General features: G+C 41.8%; 1 protein-coding gene across 1 annotated transcript in view; it reads left to right on the top strand.

Moving 5' to 3' along the window:
* Positions 1 to 18971, top strand: part of Nufip1 (nuclear FMR1 interacting protein 1) — a 31732-nt gene extending 12761 nt beyond the window's left edge. The window contains exons 6-10 of the mRNA XM_034498131.2: positions 511 to 603; positions 2700 to 2893; positions 9959 to 10075; positions 16768 to 16994; positions 18666 to 18971. Of these exons, the coding sequence (XP_034354022.1) occupies positions 511 to 603; positions 2700 to 2893; positions 9959 to 10075; positions 16768 to 16994; positions 18666 to 18782 (748 nt within the window). The 3' untranslated portion in view covers positions 18783 to 18971. The remainder of the gene's footprint in view (positions 1 to 510; positions 604 to 2699; positions 2894 to 9958; positions 10076 to 16767; positions 16995 to 18665) is intronic.
* Positions 18972 to 24010: the final 5039 nt, after the last annotated feature.

Here is a 24010-nt window from a genome sequence, read left to right as displayed (position 1 = left end):
TGAATTGTTTGTATTCCTTGGCTTACTTAGAACAAACTCCAAAGCTTCCACCTAAGTGCTCTCTGTTGACACTGTTTCAGACCAGTTAGTAGTTTCATGTCCCTTTCTTTGTGGATTTCGTTTTCTCATCTCACCCCACCCAGAAGAAAAGTGTACTCTCCTGGGTGCTTAACTATATTTTGTCTCAGGTACACCTATTAGGCTTTTTCTGTCCTCAATAGACTGTTGTTTGAGAACTGTCTCTTATGTTGGTGATGTTTGTGTGTGCATGTATCTGCAAAAGTAATTGGCTAGGCAGGTTGTTTCTCTGTGTGGGAGCGTGCTAAGCAGAGACATTAGAGCAGTTCGCGTGCTGCATGAGTTAGGCACTTGAAATTCTAGCATACACTCCTTACCTGGGTGCAGAGTTGTGTGGACAGCTGAGACACTGAGGCATGAACTGCGTTTTCTCCCTTCAATTTTGGAAGTAATTGGAAGTTTGTGATACGTTTTTACATTTTTTTCCCCTAGAAACTACCCAACTTTGGCCAATATTGAAAGGAAGAAAAAGTTACAACTGGAAAAGGAAAAGAGAGGAGGAGTGTTGACAACCACGCAGTACGGGTGAGTTCAGTGACGCTGTCCATGTGCATCCTCCGTGCTCCTTTAAACACGCCGTGTGCTTACAGGGAAGCGAGGGAGCACGCCAGCCTCTTCACATGCCGGTGCTCCCGTACTGAAATCCTGCTCTGTAACTTTTGCTTTAACAAGTGTTTAAATTGTATCTTAAATACTGTTACCCTCTACACAGATGATAGGGTTTGAACAGTCCTTTTTTTACCCATGTTGCCTTGCGAGTCAGCACAGGATGATGGGACTGTCTCTACCATGGGCACGCTGCCTGTGCTTCTTCACACAAACAGACTCATACCTGGATGTGTAGGAAGTGTGACCAAGGATGTCCCACAGGACTGTTTCAGTCAATTCCCTGTCAGTCAAGCAGTTAGCCAGTTGCTTATTAATAAAAAGTACATCTGTCATACAGCCAGTCATGTTCTGTCAGTAAACCATGAGGTCTCCCTTCCTTCCACTCTCACTTTCTTGTTCAAAATTTTTCCATTTTATTTTATTGGCCTTACAATTTAAATATACAAATTCTAAATGCACTACTTGATGAGTGCTTTCTCTCTCTCTCTCTCTCTCTCTCTCTCTCTCACACACACACTCTCGCACACACTATACACATCCATATACCTATCACATAGATCGACATCTAGAATGTCTTTGTTCACCAAGCTCCCTTAACCCCTTTCCTGTTCAGTGTTTCCCCATAAACATTAACCCTGTTTTGTTTTTTAATTATCATAAATTACTCCTGTTCTTACAATTATGTAAATGAAATCATACACTATATACATTCTTGAATAAATGTGATTTTTGAGATACGCGCATGCTACATACAGTTATAAATTCATTACATATTACATATCACTCAGCTGTGAAAATTCACAGGTATGCTCTTGGTAGATGATAGCTTGTTTTCAGTTTAGGTTGTTGAGACTCAGGTTCCAACAAACTCTTGTACATGTCTTTTTTTGGACATTAATGTTCATTTTTATTTTTCATGTGACAAATAGTACGTTGTAGATTATCTATATGATTAGCTTTAATAGTGTGTGAAATGGTTGAATTTATTTAGACTTCTACTCATTTCATATGATCTTTCTATCTTTCAGTGCTTGGCAATGTTTCTAACAATATCAAGCATCTTATGTACTTATTCTTTTGGTGAAATACCACTTCAAGTGTTTGACTGGTTTTAATTATTTTTTTTTCTAATTATATGGGGCGGGGGGGAGGTTTCTGAATTGTATGCATAATTGCAATGCCCATAGAGGCTGTAAGGGGGTGTAAGACCTCGGGAGTTAGAGTTGTAGGCAGTTGTGAACCACTCAATGTTGATACTGGGAACTGAACTCCAGTTCTGGAAGGGAACGACGTGCTCTTAACCACTAAGCCTCCTCTCCAGCCTCAGAGGGTTTGCTGTCCTTGATTTTCAGCAGTTACATACTTGGTTGCATACATGTTGACTTGTAATGGCTTGTATCCATTAGGGATGTACTTTTTAATTTTTCTTGCCTTTGTGCTTTTAATGATGTCCTTTTCAAAAAGATACATCAGGAAGTACTTGTCACTGGCATTTGGGGTCAGGATGGTGTCAGGCAGATCTGCTGGCTGTGACGCAGCTCAGACAACAGTTGAGGAGTGGGTGCTAGTGGCTGTGATCCCCAGATGCTTACTTACTCTTTAGGTCTTCTTCATTGTATAGATCTGTCAGACATCATTTTCCTTCTGCACATAGGACTTACTTGAGTGTTTCCTGAAGAAAGGATCTGCTGAAGGTGACATACTTGTAAATGCTTTACAAACCTTAAAGCCCTTAAAAATGAATAAGAATGGGTGTGTTTTATAAACTCTTAAGACTTCTGAGAATGCCAGAAGCTGAGATGATCTGCCAGTGATGACACAACAGATCCCTATCTCAGGGCTCGAAAATACTTGTGGAAACTTGTAGCCATAAATGAATGAGACTTCTCTTGTGGGGTGTGAACCTTTAGTCTTTGGGTCTTTCTTTTATTTTGGTCTCTTTAATGTCTTAGGGTCTAAGTTGTCGATTTAACATCCATGTTTCTTTTGCTCCATTTTTTTTCTTACTCCAGCAAAATGAAGGGCATGTCCAGACATTCACAGATGGCAAAGATCAGGAGTCCTGGTCAACATCATAAATGGAAAAGCGATGGGGTGAGACAGAGAGCAGTCATTGGACCAGGCAGTCATGCCGGAGACTCGAAGCCTGAAGTTCCATCCAAGGTCACTGCAGACCCTCTGGGTGCTCTGATCCACAGTGACTCCGGTAAGCTGGGCGGGAGATGACATAAATGCATACGTGTGTGCGCTGGGGGTCAGGGTGTGGGGTGTAGATTGGAAAGGGAGGGGTCTCGCCACAGTGGAGTGTTGGCTTAAGTACAGTGGATAAGATTAGGAAGAATGGTAATAAAAACAACTAATAGTTACTGAATAAAGTACTTGCCATACTCCATGTGCTTGGTATGTGTCGCCTCTCCTATAGAAGGACAATGCAGGTGGTATTCTGACTTCCATAGAGACAAGACCGCAGAGACCAGCAGTTCACTTTACTCACACGGTTACCTGCTGCAGAGCCAGACCTTGACCCCGAAGGGTCTGACTCCTACTTTAGCACTAGTTCTGTGCATGTACTCTAAATGGAAGGTCTGAGTTTGTCTGAAGTGTTCTGGGTATAGGAGCTGAAGATGTGGGAGGGAGATCCTTTAGACAGATCCTTTCTGGCTATTCCTGTAGTTCAGCGGAGGAGCGCTTGTTTGGCGTGTACAAAGACCCACTCCAAATAAAAATAAAGCAAAAATTCTTTCTTATCTTTGATAAGACCAAGAAAAGGCAGACTTTTTTTTTTTTTTTTTTTTTTTAAAAGGCAGGTTCTTGCTGTGTAGTCCAGAATGGCTTCAAACTTTGGAGTTATCATCCTCCCGTGTCAGCATTTAAGTGCGTGCTACCGAGGCTGGGCTGGCCACCTGGTTGGAAGCAGTTTCCCTTACCCTTGGACAGCAGTGGAGCTTTAGAATGTAGGTTTTCTAGTTGTCAGTGGTGCTGACACTGACACTGACTTGTCTCATGGCAGCTGACACTAACACATTTTCACTCTAAGAGCAAAGTCCTCATTGGCATGGAGTCAAAGTCCTCATTGGCATGGAGTCAAAGTCCTCATTGGCATGGAGTCAAAGTCCTCATTGGCATGGAGTACACACCTTTAATCCTGACACGGATGCAGAGGCAACTGGGTCGTGGCTAGCCTAGTCTACATAGAGAGTTCCTGGCCAATCAGAACTACCCAGTGAGACCCTGTCTCAAAAAAACAAAACAAACAAACAAAAAAGAACACAAGCAAAAAGAAAAACATTTTTTGGGCAGCAACAGAAAAGTGAAAGTATCAGCCCCCACTTTGCTTCGTTTTTACTCTTTCCGCATGGGAACTTAGTCCAGATCTCAGCACCCAGGTTTAAATGAGGTAGTAGTTCTAGTCTCAGGTCATGCCTGGGGAATCACTGCCCTTCTCTATTGTGCTTAGTGCTGTGTGTGTTCTCAGTAGCTGCACCGAACTAGGTGGAGGCATCCTTTTAGTCACTGGGGTCTCCAGCTGTATCATCTTTGAGTATGTTGACTCTGTGCTATCTGATTTCCTTGTCTGTTCTGCTTACTGGGCTACTTGGGGTTTGTTCTTACGTTATTCTCTTTGTAGTATTCACTAGTGTATTAATTATGTTTCTGTTGCTGTGGTAAAGCATCGTGGCCAAGGCAACTTAAAAAAGGGTTTATTTTGTGCTTAGCGTTCCAGAAAGAAAGGTCCATGACAGCAGGAGTGAAGGTTGTTAAAGACCAGCTTTGACTGACATCCAGGGTAAACTGAGGCAGGGTGTAGTGTTGACAATTGGCTGAGGCTGTTTGAAATGACCTCTGGGTGCCCAGTGGAAAAATTTATTGGGGGCTGCAAAAGGCTGATGAAAAAAAGAAAGAAAAAGAAAAGGGGGAAATAATCACACACACACACAGACATTCTCATACATTCACACACTGGATGGGTGGGGCAAAGCTCCAATGAGCTGGCTCCAACAATTTACATACATATGTATACATACAAACATTTGGTGGATGAGCAAGCTTCAAAGAGCAGGCTCCAACAACTTTATTTTTTCTCCCCAGCTTATATGCCCAACAAATCTCTGAAGCACTATAGCAATCACAATGTGATTACATTCTGTTTTTCTTCTAGTGAACGATCACAATGAGTAAATGTAAGAAAAAACATGTTCCCCAACACCTTCACATGAATAAACATTTTATGCATTACAAGTGAAAAAACATTCCCAAGAACCCACATACATTTGTAACTAAGCAACTTGTTATAGATTAACAAAATTTAAACAAGCAAAGTAATTTTCTCAACCAGTTTTTCTTAACTGGCAGGCAGGCTGTAATTTGTGGTTACAAAGAAAGGATCAATTTTATTATTTATCTTAAAAAATAATCTTACAAATCTTAAGAGAATCACAATTCTAAACTTCTATATAAAAAGTCATTTCTATATAAATCCTCAGAATGTGTATCTACTCATCAGCAATTTTTATTAGATCATATCAGGAAGCTGAGGGCAAAAGTGGTACCAGAAATTAGTCATCATCTTGATGACCAGGCCAGCTTTAGTAAGAAAGGCATGTCAGCTGGTGCTGGTCCAGCTGCCACTGTTCTTGTTCTCAGACCTTAAGAAACCCCTAGCTTAACTATTAGACACTAGAATGTGTCTTTCTGAACTTCATGTTGCTTCCTAAGATTGTCTACGTCAGAGCCACTAACAAAGCATCTTAACCTTCCTAACAGTCTGCTTCTCCAGATTCTTTCTAAGGTCATTGCTAATCTACATTTCTAAGTTCTTTCTTAGGGTGGTTATTGAATTATTAATCTGCTCCAGCAGCAATGCTTGATAAAGGTCAAGCACTATTATTGTGAGTGCCAATAATACTGCCTAGTGAGGGGATGGAAGCCCCCTTAGAGTTTTCACACAGTTCTTAGAGTAAGAGAGTTGTGATGAGAGTAAGGGCAGCAAGCAGAGTCAATTTCTACAACAGCATGGAGTCCTCAGGACATGTCCTCTCCTGGGCTCTGCCTTACTGGGACAGCAGTCTGCTGCTGGCGTAATAGCTTAAGTTGACTGTGTTGTGTAAAAGGTAGGTGTTAAAGTCATAAGAACCATTAATGCAGTTGGGTGGTGGTTTGAATGAGAATGGCCCCTGAGGCTCCTATGTTTGAATACTTGGTCCCCAGTTGATAGGACCATTTGAGAAGGATTAGGAGGCACGCCTTGTTAGAGAACTGTGCCATTGGGGATAGGCTTTGAGGTTTCAAACTCTTTCTCCTCCCCTTCCCAACCCCCAGTTCTTTCTGCCTCTCACTTGTGGTTTGAGATGTGAGCTCTTAGCGTTTCCTGCAGCCATGCCTTCATTCCACCATCATGGACTCTAGCCATCTGTGAGCCTGATTCAATGCTTTCTTTCCTATGTTGCTTTGGCCATGGAGTTTTATTACAGCAACAGAAAAGGAACTAGTGCAGTGCTCATCCTTAAATTTCTTTCTAGAATCTGAGTGTAAAGCAAAGGTCTCATACGAGGTACTATCTGCGTGAATTTATTTATTTATTTATTTTTAAGAATAATGCTTTTTTCCCACCAACAGTGACCAGCTCAGGGCCTTAAGTGTGGGTAGACGGGTAATCTACTTCTGAGCTGCATTTTCTACAGTCAACTTATAAATCCTGGGCCTAGAGGCAATGTCAGGTAGAAGGGTGAGCACCATGCATAGAAGGAAGCTGCAAGCTGAAAAAATGACAACATATTCAAGGAAGAGTTTTCATATATTTCAAAAGGGAATTATGGGAGGCTGGAGCAGCGGCTTAGCATGCATAAGAGCTGTTGCTGCTCTTGCAGGGGACCCAAGTTTGTTTTCAAGTACCCACAAGATGGCTCACAATTTTGGACACCAATCATACATGTGGCATGCATGCATACATATGTACGTACGTACATACATACAAACAAACATTCAAACAAAGTACTCATGTATACACATAAAATGGATTATTGTTAAAGAAAGAGGGGGCCTGTGATGGCCTACATTTTGCTTGCATACACATAAAATGGATTATTGTTAAAGGAAGAGGGGCTGTGACGTCCTACACTTTGCTAGCCTAGCACTACAGTTGAAAAAAAGAAAGTAGGCATTTTAAAGAGTAAGAGAGAAGCAGACAGGCATTGACTGACTGCTGGTCTAATGATAATTCAGCTTTTTTATTTTGTTCAGTGAGAACATGGTACTTTTTTACTTAAAGCACGCTCTCTGGGAAGTGCTTCCTGAGTCTGAGGTGCCAGCAGCGCTAAGGCTGTTACACTGACTTCCAGGGAGGAGAGGGGTGCTGCAAGTTGACTTGCTCTTGTGTGCTCAGTGAGTCAGTGAACCTGTATAACAGAACATAACAGGACAGAATGCAGAGACCCAGACATGTGACAGTTTCCTAGAGTGTCGAGGAGAAGCATGGAAGTTTCTTGTCCCTTCAACTCTGTGTTTAATAATAACCTGTTGACTGACTGCTGGTCTAATGATAATTCAGCTTTTTTATTTTGTTCAGTGAGAACATGGTACTTTTTTACTTAAAGGTGTTATTAATGCTTAACAGTGAGGTTTGAGTCAGTATTTTGTGCTCTGAAAATTGATTCATGATCTTGTTTGGTAATCTGCTTATACTGATGTTTTTATTTCATAGACTAGGGTTTAGCTGGTTTGTTTTGTTTTATTTTTCTTGAGTTATTTTATCTGTTGATGTAGTGCCTTTGACAGTCTTCAGATTTGGTACTAACGTATTTAGATGAGAACTGGTAGGCAGACCCCACAGGCTTTGGGAATAACACCCTCAACCTTTCAGTGTCTTATTTTTGAGATAGTTATTGTAGATTAGGAAGAGGTAGTTTATTCTTTTGAGATAGGGTTTCTTGTCCAGGGCCTTGAACTTCCCAGTTCTCCTGCCTCCACCTTCTGAGTGCCTGAATTACACATATGCCTGGTATACTTTGAAGAGTTATTACTTGTGACGTGCCTCTTAAACATGTAAGAGACATAGTAAGAGTCATTTGTGCATATTAGCTTTTACCCCTTATCTTTTGGGGAGGTGGTCAGCTTTGTGACCCTCCTAGTACACTTAACACTCAAGTTGTGAATTTCAAATACTTTTCTCCTGAAACTACAGTCTTCTAGAGAAATAACAAACCAGGGCAGAAAACATAAGGTCAGCCTAGAGCAGCTCGTGGTGTCATAGAGCATGCAAAGGTCACCAGGTATGGCAGCACATTCCTGTGTTCCCGACACTCAGGAGGCTGAGGGCCTGGGCTGTCCAGTGAGAGTGAGTAGCAAATGATGGCCATCCCTCCCAAAAGTAAATAGCCGTGAATCTGTACTGACTTAATAAGTATTTGAATAAATAAATATGAAGGAAAGAAACAGATTTTTGAAAAGTGTGTGTGCGTGCGTGCGTGCGTGCATGCATGTGCACACATGTGCACATGTGCAGTGCCCACAATGGCCAAAAAAGGTGCTTGGGTCCCCTGGGGGCTGGCATTATAAACAGTTGTGGACTACCTTATGCTACCTTATGTGGGTACTTGGAACCAAACCCGTTCTCTGCAAGAGCAGCAGTGTCCTTAACCACTGAGCCATATTTCCATCCCAAGACACAAGTACATACATGAGAGAAATATAAAATAAGCATTAGAATGCCTTAGTAATGATTGTTTAAAAATAATTATTGCTTCAGGGTACCTGTTCTTCAAATACTTATTACTGTGGTTTTAATATGTGTCAAACATTCTTTGTTACTTTTTACTTGAGTAGATACTCAAATTTTAGTATGGACTGGTAACTCATTTTAAGGAATGGAATAATGAAGAAGGAAATCTTAACTTTATAAAAATAGATAAACTACACTTATACTACATTTATATATAAAAGATTTAAACTATAGTTATATATAAAATGGAGAAATGGATCAGTCACTCAGAAATCAATAATAAGTCAGTGATGTCATGTGATAGACTTGCTTTGTTTGCTCATAATATGCATATAGAAACTGCGTGTTCTCTTTCTCCTTATTAATATACAAGACAAGGTGATCATCTGGCCTGAAATCAGTGAGGAATCTTAAAATATTGTTATTTAAGCACGTCAGTTAGCTTTTGTTAGTGTCGGTGGTGGTTTTGTCTTCACCCCTCATGTGTGCCGTATGTGAAGGTGTAAGGCCATGTTCACATGACGACGCTCCTGCATTTCCCAGTGACATGTTTGGATTCCCTAGACTGGCTTAATGAGCTTTGAATGCTCAGTCTTGAAACACTTCCTATTGGTTATGGGCTGAATTTGTTCATTAAATAACAAGTTCCTTATTGCCTTCACTCCAGCTTTGTTTTTATGGCTTGCTTAGATCAGAGCTAATGTTTTAGAACTACCAAAAATGAGGGCTGGAGAGATGGCTCAGCAGTTAAGAGCACTGACTGTTCTTCCAGAGGTCCTGAGTTCAATTTCCAGCAACCACATGGTGGCTCACAACTATCTTCAATGGGATCTGATGCCCTCTTCTGTTGTGTTTGAAGACAACAACATACTTTATACTCATATACATAAAATAAATAAATCTTGGAAAAAAAAAAACCAAAAATGAATGTCACAGGTGGTGTCCTGGGGTGCAAAGCATCTTTCGGGGCTACCATTAAGCCCTTTACCTTTGCAGGCTCTCCAGTACGTGCCAGGTTCTCATGCTGTCTCGTTGAATTAAGTTCTTAGAAGTTTTCAGCAGATTCATGACAACTAACTCATTGACTAAATCATAGAATGCTTCAATACATTTATTTAAATATTAAAAGTAGAATTTTTACATTATACTTATTCCTAAATCTAGTTTTCAGAGTTAATGATCATGCCAGAATAATGCTGACTGGGCGTTTTGACTGTTCCACTATTTGTAAGTTAATTGCAGAGTCTGTGTAAGTAAGTTAACTTAGGAAAGGCCCAGATTCCATAACCTGCAAAGCATAAGTTAGCCAGGCTGTGGACAGTTAAATTTGTCCCCATCTTCCCTGGAGTAAAGAACTTCTCAACTTTTAAAGATTTACAACAAGGACAGCTTTCAGCCCTCCCAGAATTATTTTTTGGGGCAGGTTAAAGGACTCACCAGAGATGACTTTTCTTATTTCACTTATAGATGAGAAGATGCCGCCTTTCTTTTTGACAGTAGCAGGCGCTCTGGGCCACCCCCTGTGAGTCACTGTTCTCTCCCCTTCTGTTGCAGAGTCTGATAAGGAAGAGAAACCACAAAGGACTGTAGTGCCCAAAGAAGTGACACCAGCCTTGTGTTCGCTGATGAGCAACTACGGGAATATCTCGGGGTCAGACAGTGAACCGGAAGGTAAGGCGGAGGCGGCTCCTTGGTTTTGCCTTTGGTTTGTGCTGGGCACTGCTGCAGCAGCCTGCAGTATACCAGCCCGGTTTTAGGTCCCTTGTCATGGTTTTAGCAGCTTTGGTAAATGAGGAGCATTCCCAACACTCAGGAAGATTAGAAAGTTTTGGTCATCCTCAGCTATATATAGTGAGCTTGTGGCCAGCCTGGGCTACATAAAACCTGTTCTGTAAAAATAATGAAATGAAATTTAAGCCTGTGTAGGTCATTGGTATTTATAGCATACATTTATTAAATTATCTCACTTGGAATGCACAGTGACTTGCATTAGCCTATGTGCTTTAGTTTTTTATATTTTTATTTGTGTGCGCGCACACACATGGACGAGTGTGTAGAGGCCAAAGGTCCGTGTGCAGTGTCTTTCTAAAAATCCCTCTGCCCTTCTCTTTTTGAGATAGGGTCTCTCGCTGAACCCAGAGCTCATCAGTTCAGCCAGGCTGGCTGGGCAGCAGCTTTAGAAAATCCACCTGTCTCTGCTCCGAAGCACATGCCACCACACCCACCTTTTCCCTGAAGGTCAGAGCCCAGGTCCTCAGGCTTGTGTGGCAGGCAGCTTACCTCCTGAGCCTCCTGGCCCTCGCCTGTGTGTTGTAAAGGATTGAAGAAATGGAATCCTTTCATGAACCTGAGAAGTCAGTGATGCCCCAGCATCTCTTTCAGGGCCACATACTTGAGCTATGGTAGGCTATTGATCTAATACAGTATCATTTTAATCCAGGATTTGTGTCAATAATGTAGTGTGTGCTTAGTGAATAAACCAGTGTTCTGTAATTGCCAAAACCTGGACCTGCGAGGTGAGTGTCTTTAGGCTTTTCCTACTGTGAGAGGGTGCATGTGTGTGTTATGGAGAAGGTGTGTGATCAAACTCGGAAGCACTGGGATAAGAGAAGAGACCAAGTGTTCATATCTAATAATGAAAGGGGTATAGCTGTTAGAGATAACCAGTGTTTGTGTACTTGAAGGGTGTAAACTGTGGAAGAGCAGAGCTTTGATTAGAAACTTGGTGTTTGTATATCTGTAACATGGGAGCTTTTTATATATGAGCTATGGGCTATTGAAGTAGTTGTTAAAGCTACTTGAACTTTGAAATCTAAGCTACTCAGGCCTTATCAGAGTATTTCTTAATAGGTGGCTGCCTTTTTAAATTTTAAGAAAAACAGTATTTATTTCTTACTCTTGTTTCTAATATACTGATAGGAAAATGAAGTTATTCTTTAAACACATATTACATGTCCTCCCTATCAGCTGTATTTATAACGAGATAAGGAGGGAAACATTAACAGATCACTGAGTCCCATAAAAGCAAGGTGGACTAATGTTTCCTTCATTCCCTCTGAAGATGAAACATTTACTACTCAGGATACTCAGGTCTTCCATTTGAGGCTGCCACTGTTTTTAAACTGGAAGGAAGAAAAGAAACTAAGAGGCTTTGAAAATCTCACACCTCTGCTTTATGTGTCGTCAGGGTTAGCGAGGAACCTATGTAAACATTGAGGTTTGGGGACTTAATAGTGGAAAGAAGCCACCTCTATCACACCCCCTGCAGCCCCTGTGTGTCACTTACTATTAATCTTAATAGAACAGATAGCTTCTTTTAGAGTAGTAGCAAGTGTATGTAGCAGATTTTTATGGGATTTATTTTGACTAGAGGCCCCTGCTTTAAGGAGCTTGCCTTTGTTTAGTACTCTTAGATATCGAGAAGCATTTTATGTAGTTTGAATTCCGCTTCATCAAGCTGTCCAATCACTACCAGCTGTCTAGTGTTGTCTTCTGGATGGGTTAAAGGAGGGCCCTCAAGCAAGGCAAAGCAGTGGAAAGGTTAATCTGGGGCTGCTCGACTTATGAGTAAGGAGTGTTTCAGGTGCTTTGTTCTGCTGCTTTTCCTGACTTTATACATAACCCTTCAGCTGGGTTTTTTTTTTTTTTCTTCCTTCAAACTGGCTCAGCTGTGATTAGAGCCCTAAGCTGAGAACTGGTGTGAAATGCCACAAACCAATGAGTGATCTTAAGAAGATAGCATAGCTGTAGTTAAAAATGATTTGATTTGATGAACATTACAGTAATATATGACAATTAGCTAAAGGTGTTAAAAACCTCAAGAAAGAGAAAAATATAAATGGCTCCATGCCCTGATTCCTTAGCAGACAATTGACTGTATAAGCTCTGAGTCATCTGACCTTTGTGTTCCTTGGCTGAATGATCAATACTTGAAGGTTAAGTTACTAACAGAGTGATACTATGCCCACTGTGCTGAGCTCTGCGGAGTGCTCCCATGTTGGGGGCCGACTTTTAGCAGAAAGCGGCTATCAGCTTTGCAGCCATCTTAAGCCATATACCCTGACATGAGACTTGGATTACAATAGCCTACAACAGCTGAGCACACTCCGATAATCTTGGTTTAGATACCTTGAGATTAAAGGTGTGTGAGATTAAAGGTGTGTGAGATTAAAGGTGTGTAATTTAAGAGTATGATTTAGAAGTATAGAGATCAGAGTTAGAGACAAGTCCTAAGGGCATGGTTAAAGGTGTAACTTAGAGGCGTGGCTTAGAAGTAAGACATATAAAATGCAGAGGCAGACAGTAGGATTCAGACATTAGGGAGACACAGCAGAGAGAAGACATTAGGGAGACACAGCAGAGAGGAGAGGGTAGAAGGGCATCCAGAGAGAAGAGAAGACAGTAGGACATCCAGAAAGAGGAGAAGACAGAAGTGAATCCAGAGAGCGGAGAGAACAGAAGGGCATTCTGAGAGAGGAGAAAACAGAAGGGCATCGGGAGAGAGGAGAAGACTGGAGGTTTTCAAGAGAGAGGGCAGATGACAGAAGGGCATCCAGAGAGAGGAAAAGAAAAATAGGGAATGTAGAGAGAGGAGAGAATAGAACTGAATCCTGAGAGAGGAGACAACAGAAGGGTATCCGGAAAGAGAAGAGAACAGAAGGGCATCCAGAGAGAGGACAGAACAGAATGACATCCAGAGGGAAGAGGACACAAGGGCAACCAGAGTGAGGAGAGAACAGAAGGGCATCCAGAGAAGGAGAAGACAGAAGCAAATCTGGAGAGAGGAGAGAACAGATGGGCATCGGTAGAGAGGAGAAGACAGAAGGTCATCCAGAGAGAGGAGATGACAGAAGGGCATCCAGAGAGAGGAAAGAAAATAGGGAATCCAGAAAAAGGAGACAATAGAAGTGTATCCAGAGAGAGTAGACAGAAGGGCATCTAGAGAGAAGAGAGGATAGAATGGCCACAAGAGACGATAGAAGACAGAACCAGAGATCAGAGAATATAGACGGAGATCAGAGACTATAGAGGGATCATCAGAGACGAATCTCAGACATTAGGTAGAATCTGGCCTCACCCTTGCTCTTGCTGAACCCCCGGAGCGGCAGCTTGGGCCGGGATACAGTGGCCGCCCAAACGTGGGTCGGCCCGGGCCTCAACATTTTGCTCAGGCCGAGACATTTTTTGGCCACCCCAACGTGGGACTAGTGCGGTCCCCAACACTCCCAGAATTCTTAGCTGTTCTGTTTTATGGGTACAGGTCCCTTTCCTCTTTTCCTCGTCACTGAAGAAGCGTCTGACGTATGGTCATTGCAAATGCTCACACAGTGCTCACTCCATAGCAGGTCCTGTTGTAGTGCTGTACTCAGTTACAACTACCTCATAACCTTGGAACTGCTTGTGTTTTCATTGTATAAATGAGGACATGAAAGCAGAGGGAAACTGTTTGCCAGAAGACTCTTGAGTGATACTGATTTGAGCGCAGCCATCTGGCACTCAGGGCTGTGCTTGAAATATATGCCATGCAGTTCCTTTGAGATGTAATTTCCACATTTGGTCCCGTGTAAAACTTAAGTATGGAGCGTACCACACCATATTGATGGGTGGTAAATATATGAGTCATAGTTTTGAAGGAGGGTAGAAGTTTCTCTTAGAACTTGTGAATTGTCCAGTATTTATATTTTTCCCCTTCACTATTGCAGTAATGTGAAGTTGGCTTTCAGGTGTTGGGTGAACCTGTATTTGTGGGATAAAGTCTCCTTGGTTTTGGTGTAGCATGCTTTTAGTGTGCTGATAGGTTTGACTTGCTGGCATTTTGTTAGAGGTTTGCGTCTGTGCTCAGATTTACTGGTCCATGGCCTTCCTTGCTGTAGTGGGTTTGGTATGTTTTGGGATACGTTTCCTTTTTTAAGGGTTTGTGTGAAATTTCTTCCTTTTTCACTTTTGTTTCCCTTTTTTAAAAGAATAAAACAGTGAAGCTATCTGAACATTCTTTATTCAGTGGTACTTTCACTCTCTTACCGCCTCCCCTTCGTGCGGCACTGTCAGACACCTTAGGCTCTTTAACGTCAGCATCAGAGCTGTCAGTTTGCCTTGTGTGTTACCTTAGCCAAATTTTATAAACTTGATGCATTACATTCTTGTTCTTATTCTAAATAATTTCCTAATTTACCTGGTAATTTTAGGAAATTTGGAATATGGGTTATTCCAAAGATTAAAAAAATAATAAAATGAGGCTGTTCTATATGTTCATTCAGCATCCAAAGCAGATTGCTAAGCCACTGTGAGGGAGGGTCTCTACACAAGCAAGCAAGGGGTCTGCAGCTTTAACCGTGTCCACACCTTCAGTTCATTTCTGACACTTGCCTACCTGGAGGAAGCGTCAGATCCCGCAGGGTACAGACTCAGGTCCCACCACTGCCTTTCCCTGGTGCCACTTACAAGTCTTAGTTTTTTTTAACTGTGCATCTGACTGACTGGCAATAAGTGAAGGTTCCGTAAGATAAAGAGTATCACAGAGAATACCAATATGTACACCTGGTGAAGTGCTGCACGGGGCGGGGCGAGGGGCGGGGCTGGCACCTATCCCTACCTTTCTAGGCTCATTACCCTGTAGAATCCTTCCCAGCTGTAGCTTCCTGATTCACTGAACACTGTCCTTTGGAGTTTTGATGGAAGCCCCATTACATAGACATGATAGGCATCAACTTAGCCTTCAGCCCTTTCCCCTCTTGGGAATTGGAGGGTGGACTCAAAGATCCTGCTTGGTCTCTCCAGTCAGCAAGTCCTCTACCCAGTCCCCTATCCTGAAGCTCCTTAGGGGCTGCCAGCCATTGGTCATCTCAGTAGTGTCCAGAAAGACTAGATTGTAAGGATTGTAGCTTTTGTGTGACAGAAAATGGGAGGGAGTGTCTATCTTATAATGGCCCTGAGTTCTCAAATACTACAGTTTCTACTGGTTTCCTGTTAAATACTAATTTAGTCAAAAATGTAACTTAAATACTTTTAGGTTGTTTTTCGATATAGTGAAATAGTGTTATGGCTCAACATTAGCCAGTGACTTGACAAGAATGCACACTGGATTGAATGTTCTCTGACAGGTGTTAGTGGTGGTGGTCGACCTCTGTAGCGCCATTTATTTTCTGTCTGCTTTCCTGGGGGTTAGAACCTCCTCATGATGGATTTGTATATTTATTCCTTTTTTTTGATTGTATGCATTTGCAAGTGTGTATGAGTGTTTGTGTGTACGTGTATGTATGTACATATGTACAGAAGACAGTGTGTAAAACTAAGCTCTCCCTTTGGGCCCTGTCATGCCCAGGGACTAACCCCAGGTCCTCAGGCTTGGAGACGCTGAGCTGATGGCCCTTGTATCGCTTCTTTCCATTTCATGAAGGTTTGAAAACTGCTGTGAGGGAACCCCTCGCCTTGCAGGTCAGGCTGGAACTAGCAGCTTCCCACCTGTCCTTTCTAGTACTGGGTGGACAGATGGGGGCGCTGAGCCTGCTTTGCTTCCTGTTCATCTCAAATTTGGCCCTTTAGCATTTTAAGCTGTCCGTCATCCCCGGGCAGTAGTACTGGGAGAGCTGGGCAGGTTTCTTCTGATGGGTGCGCTGTGTCACCATCCGTCCTCTACCTATAATCCACCTTAGGTTAACGTCAGTTCACACTGTGCGGCAAGGAGTGCCTGCATGGCTTAGAGTCAGACAGGTGGGTCTTGTTCTTACTCTTATTATTTCAGGTGTTCAAGCCATTCCTAGATAGCTGTCTATTGATAAAGCTTGAGGTGTGTGGCAGTGTGCTTACATTTTCTCATCGGCCCCACCTCACTGCTATTTGTTTAAATGGTCACTATCTTTATTTTTTTTTTAAGAACATCTTCACGTTTATGCACACATTTCTTATCCCCTGGTATTCACTACTCTTTTGAGTTGCTCCAACCATCTGTCTTTTATGAGAGCTTTCTGTAGTCTCTGAGGCATTCTTAATCTTGGCAGTTTAAGCAACTAGGCGACTTTTTGTTCTTTTTTTTTTTTATTTCTTTGTTTGTTTTGGTGTAAGGTAGGGGTTTCATTGTAAAATAAGTTACAGGGTAATCTCTCCCCCAAAAAGATTAGTTTGAGCAGCAGTATACAAATATATTCCAGTACTTAGGAGGCAAAGGCAGCAGGATCTCTGTGAATTAGAGGCCAGCTTGGTCTACAAAGAGAGTTCCACAACAAACAAGGTACGCAGAGAAACTGTCTTTAAAAAAAAAGAAAGAAAGAAAGAAAAGAAAAGCTACTGGGTAACCAGTATTGTGGGTGGGAGAGTTAGTGTACCTTTTGGCTGTTTTTAAATTGTTTACCTGTTTTTTACATTAGAAACTCCCATCAAGACTGAAGAAGAAGTTCTGGCAGAAAACCATGTTCTTCATAACAGTCCTCCCAAGAGTCCAAGACAAAATGTTGAAACAACTGGTAGACCTGTCTTAAGATCCAAGTGGGAGAACCAGAGGAACGAACGCAGAAAGATGCCCCTTAAGCGGAAAAAGAACCACTGTCACCCATTGTTTGAACCAAGAACACGCCACCCATATCTCCTGGAAATGGTGAGTGGGTTTTCTTTATGCTGTGTCCTAAAAGTGGGCTCCCTGGAGTGCTCTCTGTGTGTGTGTGTGTGTGTGTGTGTGTGTGTGTCTGTTTTCAGGCTTCTTGTGTTCTCTGGAGTCTCATCCGCGTGCACGTCTTCCTGTGAGAGCTGCATTTGGCATATATCTGGTGTGGAGTACATGCAGAACAACTAGTTCTCATCGCTGCTTAACACAAGTATAGTTAAGTACAGACTTAACTGATGAGTAAGATATGTATGTTGAGGTTAAAATTTTCATTGGAAGCACAGTTGAATACAGTGACAAGCTGAAGCAAAAGAAAATCATTTTCTGTTTTAAAATACAAATGCCTGTTGAAGGTTGCAGAGAAACGGCTGCTCTTCCAAAGGACCCAGGTTCAGTTCCCAGCACCACGTGCTCATTCTAACTGAGTATGGCTCCCATTCTAGGGGACCTGATACCCTCTTCTGGCTTTACAGGCCTCAGGTGCACATGCATACATGCAAACAAAACACCGGTGCAGATAAGATAGAATGAATGAATGAATGAATCAGTCAATCAATCATTTTTAAAAAGATGCCTTTGGAAAAGCCTGAATGTCAAGACAGGTCCTGAAGTGGCCTACTGTAAGTCTCATTTTCTACTGCACAGCCTTTGCTCTTCCTGGCCCTGCCTTTATTTGTATCTGACTTAGGCTTTAATAGTTTCATCAGCATTGTGTATTCAAACATTTACTAAACCCTTGAAGCTGTAAGGAAGGGAGCAGTTTGTCCCGCTTCTGAGTAATGGGAATGATGCTGTTGCCAGGGAAGAATCTTCTCATGTCTAAGAGAAGTCCCTCACCCATCCTATGAGTACTTATGCTGCAGCTGGAGTGTCCTGTCTGCCCTGTCGGAGGCACCTGCACACAGCTGCTTCTTATTAAATAGGGCCTAGAATATAGAATAGACTCTATGGTGTGATGATTACTAGATACTGCCAGTTGCATTTTTCAGATGTTTATCTAATGCTAAGTTAAAGGTCACTGAGTGGTGTTTGTATTTTGGATACCAGAAAAACATCCAAATGAAATAAAATCCCTTTTGGAAAATAACATTACTCCCTGGTCCTGTACTTTTATGGCTACCAGGGGAATCTTAGCTTTCTTTCAGTTGTGATTTTAAAAATGGAGAGATAATGAAAGTAGATGTTTTTAGAGCTAGTTTACTACTTACTGCATTTGCCACACTTCGTTTTTTATCATTTATAGACTTAGATACAGACTTTGGGGATCCTCTTTATTATTTCTTACTGACTTTTAAAGACAATTTTGTCAAGCTTCTGGGGAAATCCTATGCTAAAGTGGTGCCCTTGTCCCAAGGAGCCAAGTGTGAAGGGAGTACCCGCACCCTTGAGGGAATGGTGTGACTTTGAGAGGAACGATCATGACTTTTAAATCTGCTTTCCTCCTCTTTGCTCCTAGAGAGAGCCAAATGTTTCCATTTGTGCTGCTTAGAGAGCAGGCTATCTCAACTGTAAGTCAAATGGAAAGGGGAATGTGTTATTGCATTGTCTTTCGATAAACCTGTCTCACTGTCCTGTGCTCTTTCTTGAAGGAGGGATACTTAGCATTTTAAGTTGTGTTTCATGGACTCTGTTTTTAACTAGCTAATCTTTTTATTTACTTTTTAGCTTTTAGCTCCAGATATTCGACATGAAAGAAATGTAATTTTGCAGTGTGTTCGATATATCATCAAAAAAGACTTTTTTGGACTTAATACTGATTCTGTGAAAACTGAAGAAGTATAGATGTCTCAGGTTTCCACACGTATATGTAAAGCATATGAGAGAACACCATCTGTGAGTAAGGAGAGAAAACCAACAGCTTCTGAAGACAGGGTCTGTAATTAACTGTAAACCTCATGAGGTATAATGTTGGATTTTAAATCTGTCCTCTGGCTTTATGCAAATAAATGCATAGCTGGTCTTTTTTTTAAAGAGTGTGTCTGTGTTATTGGGGGGTGGGAGGTAACTGAGTAGCCTTTTTTTTATATAAAGATTTATTTGTTTATTTTATGTGAGTGCTCTATCTGCATGTACACGTGTGTGCCAGAAGAGGGCATCAGATCTTATTATAGACTGTTGTGAGCCACCACGTGGTTGCTGAGAACTCAGGACCTCTGGAAGAGCAGCCAGTGCTCTGAACTGCTGAGCCATCTCTCCAGCCCCCTTGAGACTGGGGTTCTTAAACTTTGCACTGGTGACCTCTTTTTGCCCAAGGAATCTTTATATGACCTCAGACTTAGGTAAGTATACAATACAGCTATACAAATCCAACATTACTGATAGAAAGCCATAGAGGAAATTACTCTAATTCTTTGGTGTGCATATAATTTTATCATTTATCAAGGAGAAGCATATTTGCATACCAATGAGATGGGTGTGCCTGTCTTTTTATTTAAGAATTACATCTTGGCTGAGTATCTGATGCTGCAGGATGTAAAACATCTTCAACATTTCCAGAGTTGACTTATACTTGAATTTTGTAATTGTTAATGTTGAAACACAACTTTTGTATAAGTATGTATTACAAAATGGCAGAATAATGTAGGATGCCATTTTAGAAACTGATGGAAATGTGTCCTATCTCAGGGCAAAATCTATAAGGATTTTTTATGAAGCTCAAGTCAGCAGTGCAGACGGCAGTTTTTAAATCAAACACCATGCAACCTAATCATACACTGATTTGTTATAAACATGTAAAGCATAGCAAAAGGCAAGCATTACAAGTCTTGGTTTTCTGTGACTAAACTGTGATTAGCAGAAGACTGCATGCACCTAAGAAAGGCTGCAGTTCACAGCCTGCGGCTGCCTGGAGTCAGCTTCGGTCTGAGGTGCTGTTTGTGGTATGATGGTAGGTACCATGCAGAGTGTGCGCTCAGGATTAAAGCTATAGTCACAAGACACACCCCAGCTCATGCAGCCAGAATCACTGTGGATTCATTATGTTGGATTTTGAATTGATTTGTGGTCACTGTGCACTTGTGCTTTTCCTGTTGCCACACGATTACACGCACACACAATTCAAAGAGCTGGGTGTGTAGCATTTGCTGGGAGAACCTTTCTCCCCCTCTCCCCCCCCCCCCCCATATTGCTGTCGTGGAAGGAAGAAAGGAAGACTGTGGTTGAGTTCGTTTTAAGAATTGAAGATACTGGATAGTACCAGGGAAAACCTTTTAAAATGCTTAATTTAGCCAGATATATTTAAGTAAGGAGATATAGTTTGTTTTAATACAAAAGAGAGCTGTGGTTCAACAGTGACAAAGTCTAGTATTTTAAAGAGGCTCAGTGGGTAGAACACTTGACACACAAGCCTGACCCCTGAGTTCTGTCTCAAGACCTTACATAAAAATGAAAAATGAAGGGAACCAACTCCACAGAGTTGTACTTTTTTTTTATTTGTTTGTTTGGTTTTTTCGAGACAGGGTTTCTCTGTGTAACCCTGGTTGTCCTGGAACTCACTCTGTAGACCAGCCTGGCCTTGAACTCAGAAATCTGCCTGCCTCTGCCTCCTAAGTGCTGGGATTAAAGGCGTGCGCCACCACCGCCCGGCCAGAGTTGTACTCTTGACCTCTGTGATTGCTCTGTGTGTGTGTGTGTGTGTGTGTGTTAGTTATCCCTCTCTCACATACATATGTGCATGTACACATGTACACACTCATATACATATATGTATTCACATGTACATAACACAAACCACATACACACCTATAATAATTGTGATGGTTTGTATATGCTTGGCCCAGGGAGTGGCACTATTAGGAGTTGTGGCCCTGTTGGAGTAGATGTGTCACTGTGGGTGTGAGCTTAAGACCCTTATCCTGGCTGACTGGAAAGGATTCTTCTCTTAGAGGCCTACAGATGAAGATGTAGAAGTCTCAGCTCCTCCTACACCATGCCTGCCTGGATGCTGCCATGCTCCTACCTTGATGATAATGGACTGAACCGCTGAACCTGTAAGCCAGCCCCAATTAAATGTTTTTATAAGAGTTGCCTTGGTCATGGTGTCTGTTCACAGCAGTAAAACCCTGACTAAGACAATAATAAATAAAAACTTAAAAATAAACATCAAATTAATTAGGAAGTTTTGGCTTCCGTTATTATACTGACTTTCCCAGTCCTGACTGCCCCAATCTCCCCTGTTTTCATGTCATATGTTCCATCTGCCTGTCTCTCTATTCTCTCTCTCTCTCTCTCTCTCTCTCTCTCTCTCTCTCTCTTTCTCTCTTTCTCTTCCTCTCTCCCTCCCTCCCTCCCTCCTTCCCTCCCTCTCTTTCCTTCCTTGTGTTTTAAAGTGACTAAAGGTTACTGGGTTACTGAGACCTTACCTCCTGTATTACAATAGAATTGGATCGTCCATCCCAGCATTGAACTAACCATTACATTAGCATTCTACTTTAAAATTATTTTTTATTTTATGTACATGGATTCCACCTGCATCTATATCTTTGCAACATGGTATCTGAAGATCAGACAAGGTCCTCAAGGTATCCTGAGACAAGTTACATACAGATGGGAGCTGCCACGTGGGTACTGAGAGTTGGCCCTATGTCCTCTAGAAGAGCAACCAGCGCTCTTAACCACAGAGCCATCTCTCCAGCCCCTACTTCTACCTTTGACAGGTAGCAGCTAAAAGAGGCTAGGATTCTGAAAAACCAGTCTGTTACTGCAGTTGAAAAATCAATTTTATCTGACATTGGATTATTGAAGTTTGTAGATCATCTTACTTACAAGACAGAAGGGAAAACTGCTTTGTGTCAGTCCTGGCCTCTCTAGAACCCTAGAATGCCAGACATCACTGATCCCAGATAAAGACTCAGGATCAGTAAGTTCCCAGACTGTTTTACTGGTTCACCCCATTTTTCCAGCTAACTTTACCTTACTTGGGAAAGCTAATGTGCCTCACATGATTCTGTTGTGTGCTTAACTGTGTGCCCCACTTTGCTTGTGGTCACGGTGGAAAAGCAGCTCAACCTGGTTCATCTAGGAAGAAGTAACTGTTCCAGCCTAGGTGATCTGTAACGTACAGTAAGGCAGTGGTCCACCACCATAGCACAAGCTGAGTCTCATGAGCTCAGAGTTTATAAATGGATCACAGATGCCTGCACTACTGTCTACATCTCGGGATTTCAGAGGATAATAACAGTTAAGTGTAACTGGATAGGAAGCATTTTACTTTTACCATTTATTTCTTTTTTCTTTTTCTTGGAAACAGGGTCTCACTGTGTAGCCTTGGCTAACCCAGAACTCACAGAAATGGGCCTGTCTCTGCCTCCCAGGTGCTGGAATAAAAGGAGTGTGCCACGTCAGCAGCTCAGTTGTGTGTTGGAATAGATGTATTTAACACTAAAACCACACTTCTGAGTTCTGACTTGGCTACATCTGCCAGGCTTTTGATATAGAATCTGTTCTCTTTCCAGTAAGGATTACAGGCTGGTTGCGTGTGTGTGTGTGTGTGTGTGTGTGTGTGTGTGTGTGTGTGTACATGTGTGTATGGCTGTGTGTGATCCTAAGCCTGTATAGAAAATGTTTGTATAGAAAGCACTCTGATCTATCTCCCTACCCAGTTACCTTTATTTTTTAACAATAACTATTTATTTAAAATTATGTTTGAAATTTACAAATGTGTAGAATATATCATGTATATTTTCTTTTTGTGGAGTAAATGTTAAATATTTGTAAATATTTGAGCTTTTGTATTATATCCCCAATTTGGGGATACAAGGATTTTGGTATTTTGCTTGTTAATTACTCAAACCTATTATTTCTATGGTTTTGCTCATTTAATCCATTGGTTTCTGAGAGCAATTATGTGAGTTGGCAAATTGTATCTCTTATAATTGAAATACTCTTCTCATCAGTATCTTTAATACTTTTTAACCCCTTTTTCCAATCAATGTAATAAAGTTTTTACTATTTTTAATGTAAGGTTTTTATTATTTTAATGTATGCCACTTGTGTGAAGAGCAGGAGAAGCTGTCGGGTCCCTGGGGTTGGAGTTCCGGTGGTTCTGCGATGCCTGACTTGGTGCTGGGAGTGGAACTTGGGACCTTGGGAAATGCTCTGATCTGCTGAGCTATTCTGCCTTCAAACAGCCTGGGGAATTCCATCTGCTAGCATTAATTGAAATTCTTGATATGTTCAAATTGTCCCCTATCACATCGTTTTGTATTTTCTATGTATCATGCTTTCCTATTTGTTTGCTCTTTTGTTCTTTTGCTGGCACTAAGATGTATCCATGTCAGTCCCTAGGGCTGCTGTCAGCACCAGATATTTACAGCCTGCACATTCTGCCAGTGCTTGGACAGACTTAACAGCCAGGTTAGATACATGCAGACTTTTTCACATGGTTGTCAGCCACAGAGAACTGGGGTCAGTGGTGGACTTAGTGTTCCTGTGTGCCCTTGTGTGGGCCTGTACCTAGGGTTGTGAGGGCAGCTTCATTTAAGACACCAGGCCGGGTGATTTTTCTTAATCTTTATTGGTGACTTGAACAAATTTTATTGTTGCCCCCCCCCCCCTTTGTCATCCTGGCTGATATCAAACTCATTTTGTGGCTGAGGCTGGTTCTCAATTCCTAATCCTCCTGCATCTGCCTTCCACGGCTGGGATCACAGTTTGCACTTCTGCTCAGTCCTGTAGCTATCTTTCCTTAGTGTTAGCTGAGTTGCCATGTACATCCATTCATCCACCCACCTCAGCTTTTCATTTCCCTCTCTTGACTTCTGATATACTCCTGAGATTTTAGCTTCAGGTTAATCTGTTACTTTATTTAAGACAAGGTTTCTCTATGTATTCCCTGGCTGTCCTAGAACACCCTATGTAGACCAGGTTGGCCTTGACACTCAAGAGAGATCTATCTGCCTGCCTCTGCCTCCCGAGTTAGAAGACTGAGTCCCACTACCAGGCCCTGCAAGTTCTTACCTTTTGTGTGTTACACTTTACAAAAATACTTATTAGCTGAGCTTTAATGTTTC

Source organism: Arvicanthis niloticus, chromosome 3 (assembly GCF_011762505.2).
Source record: "Arvicanthis niloticus isolate mArvNil1 chromosome 3, mArvNil1.pat.X, whole genome shotgun sequence".
In the NCBI taxonomy this organism is placed as follows: Eukaryota; Metazoa; Chordata; class Mammalia; order Rodentia; family Muridae; genus Arvicanthis; species Arvicanthis niloticus.
Note: the sequence above shows the minus strand (reverse complement) of the source record. Positions and strands in the feature narration are given on the sequence as shown.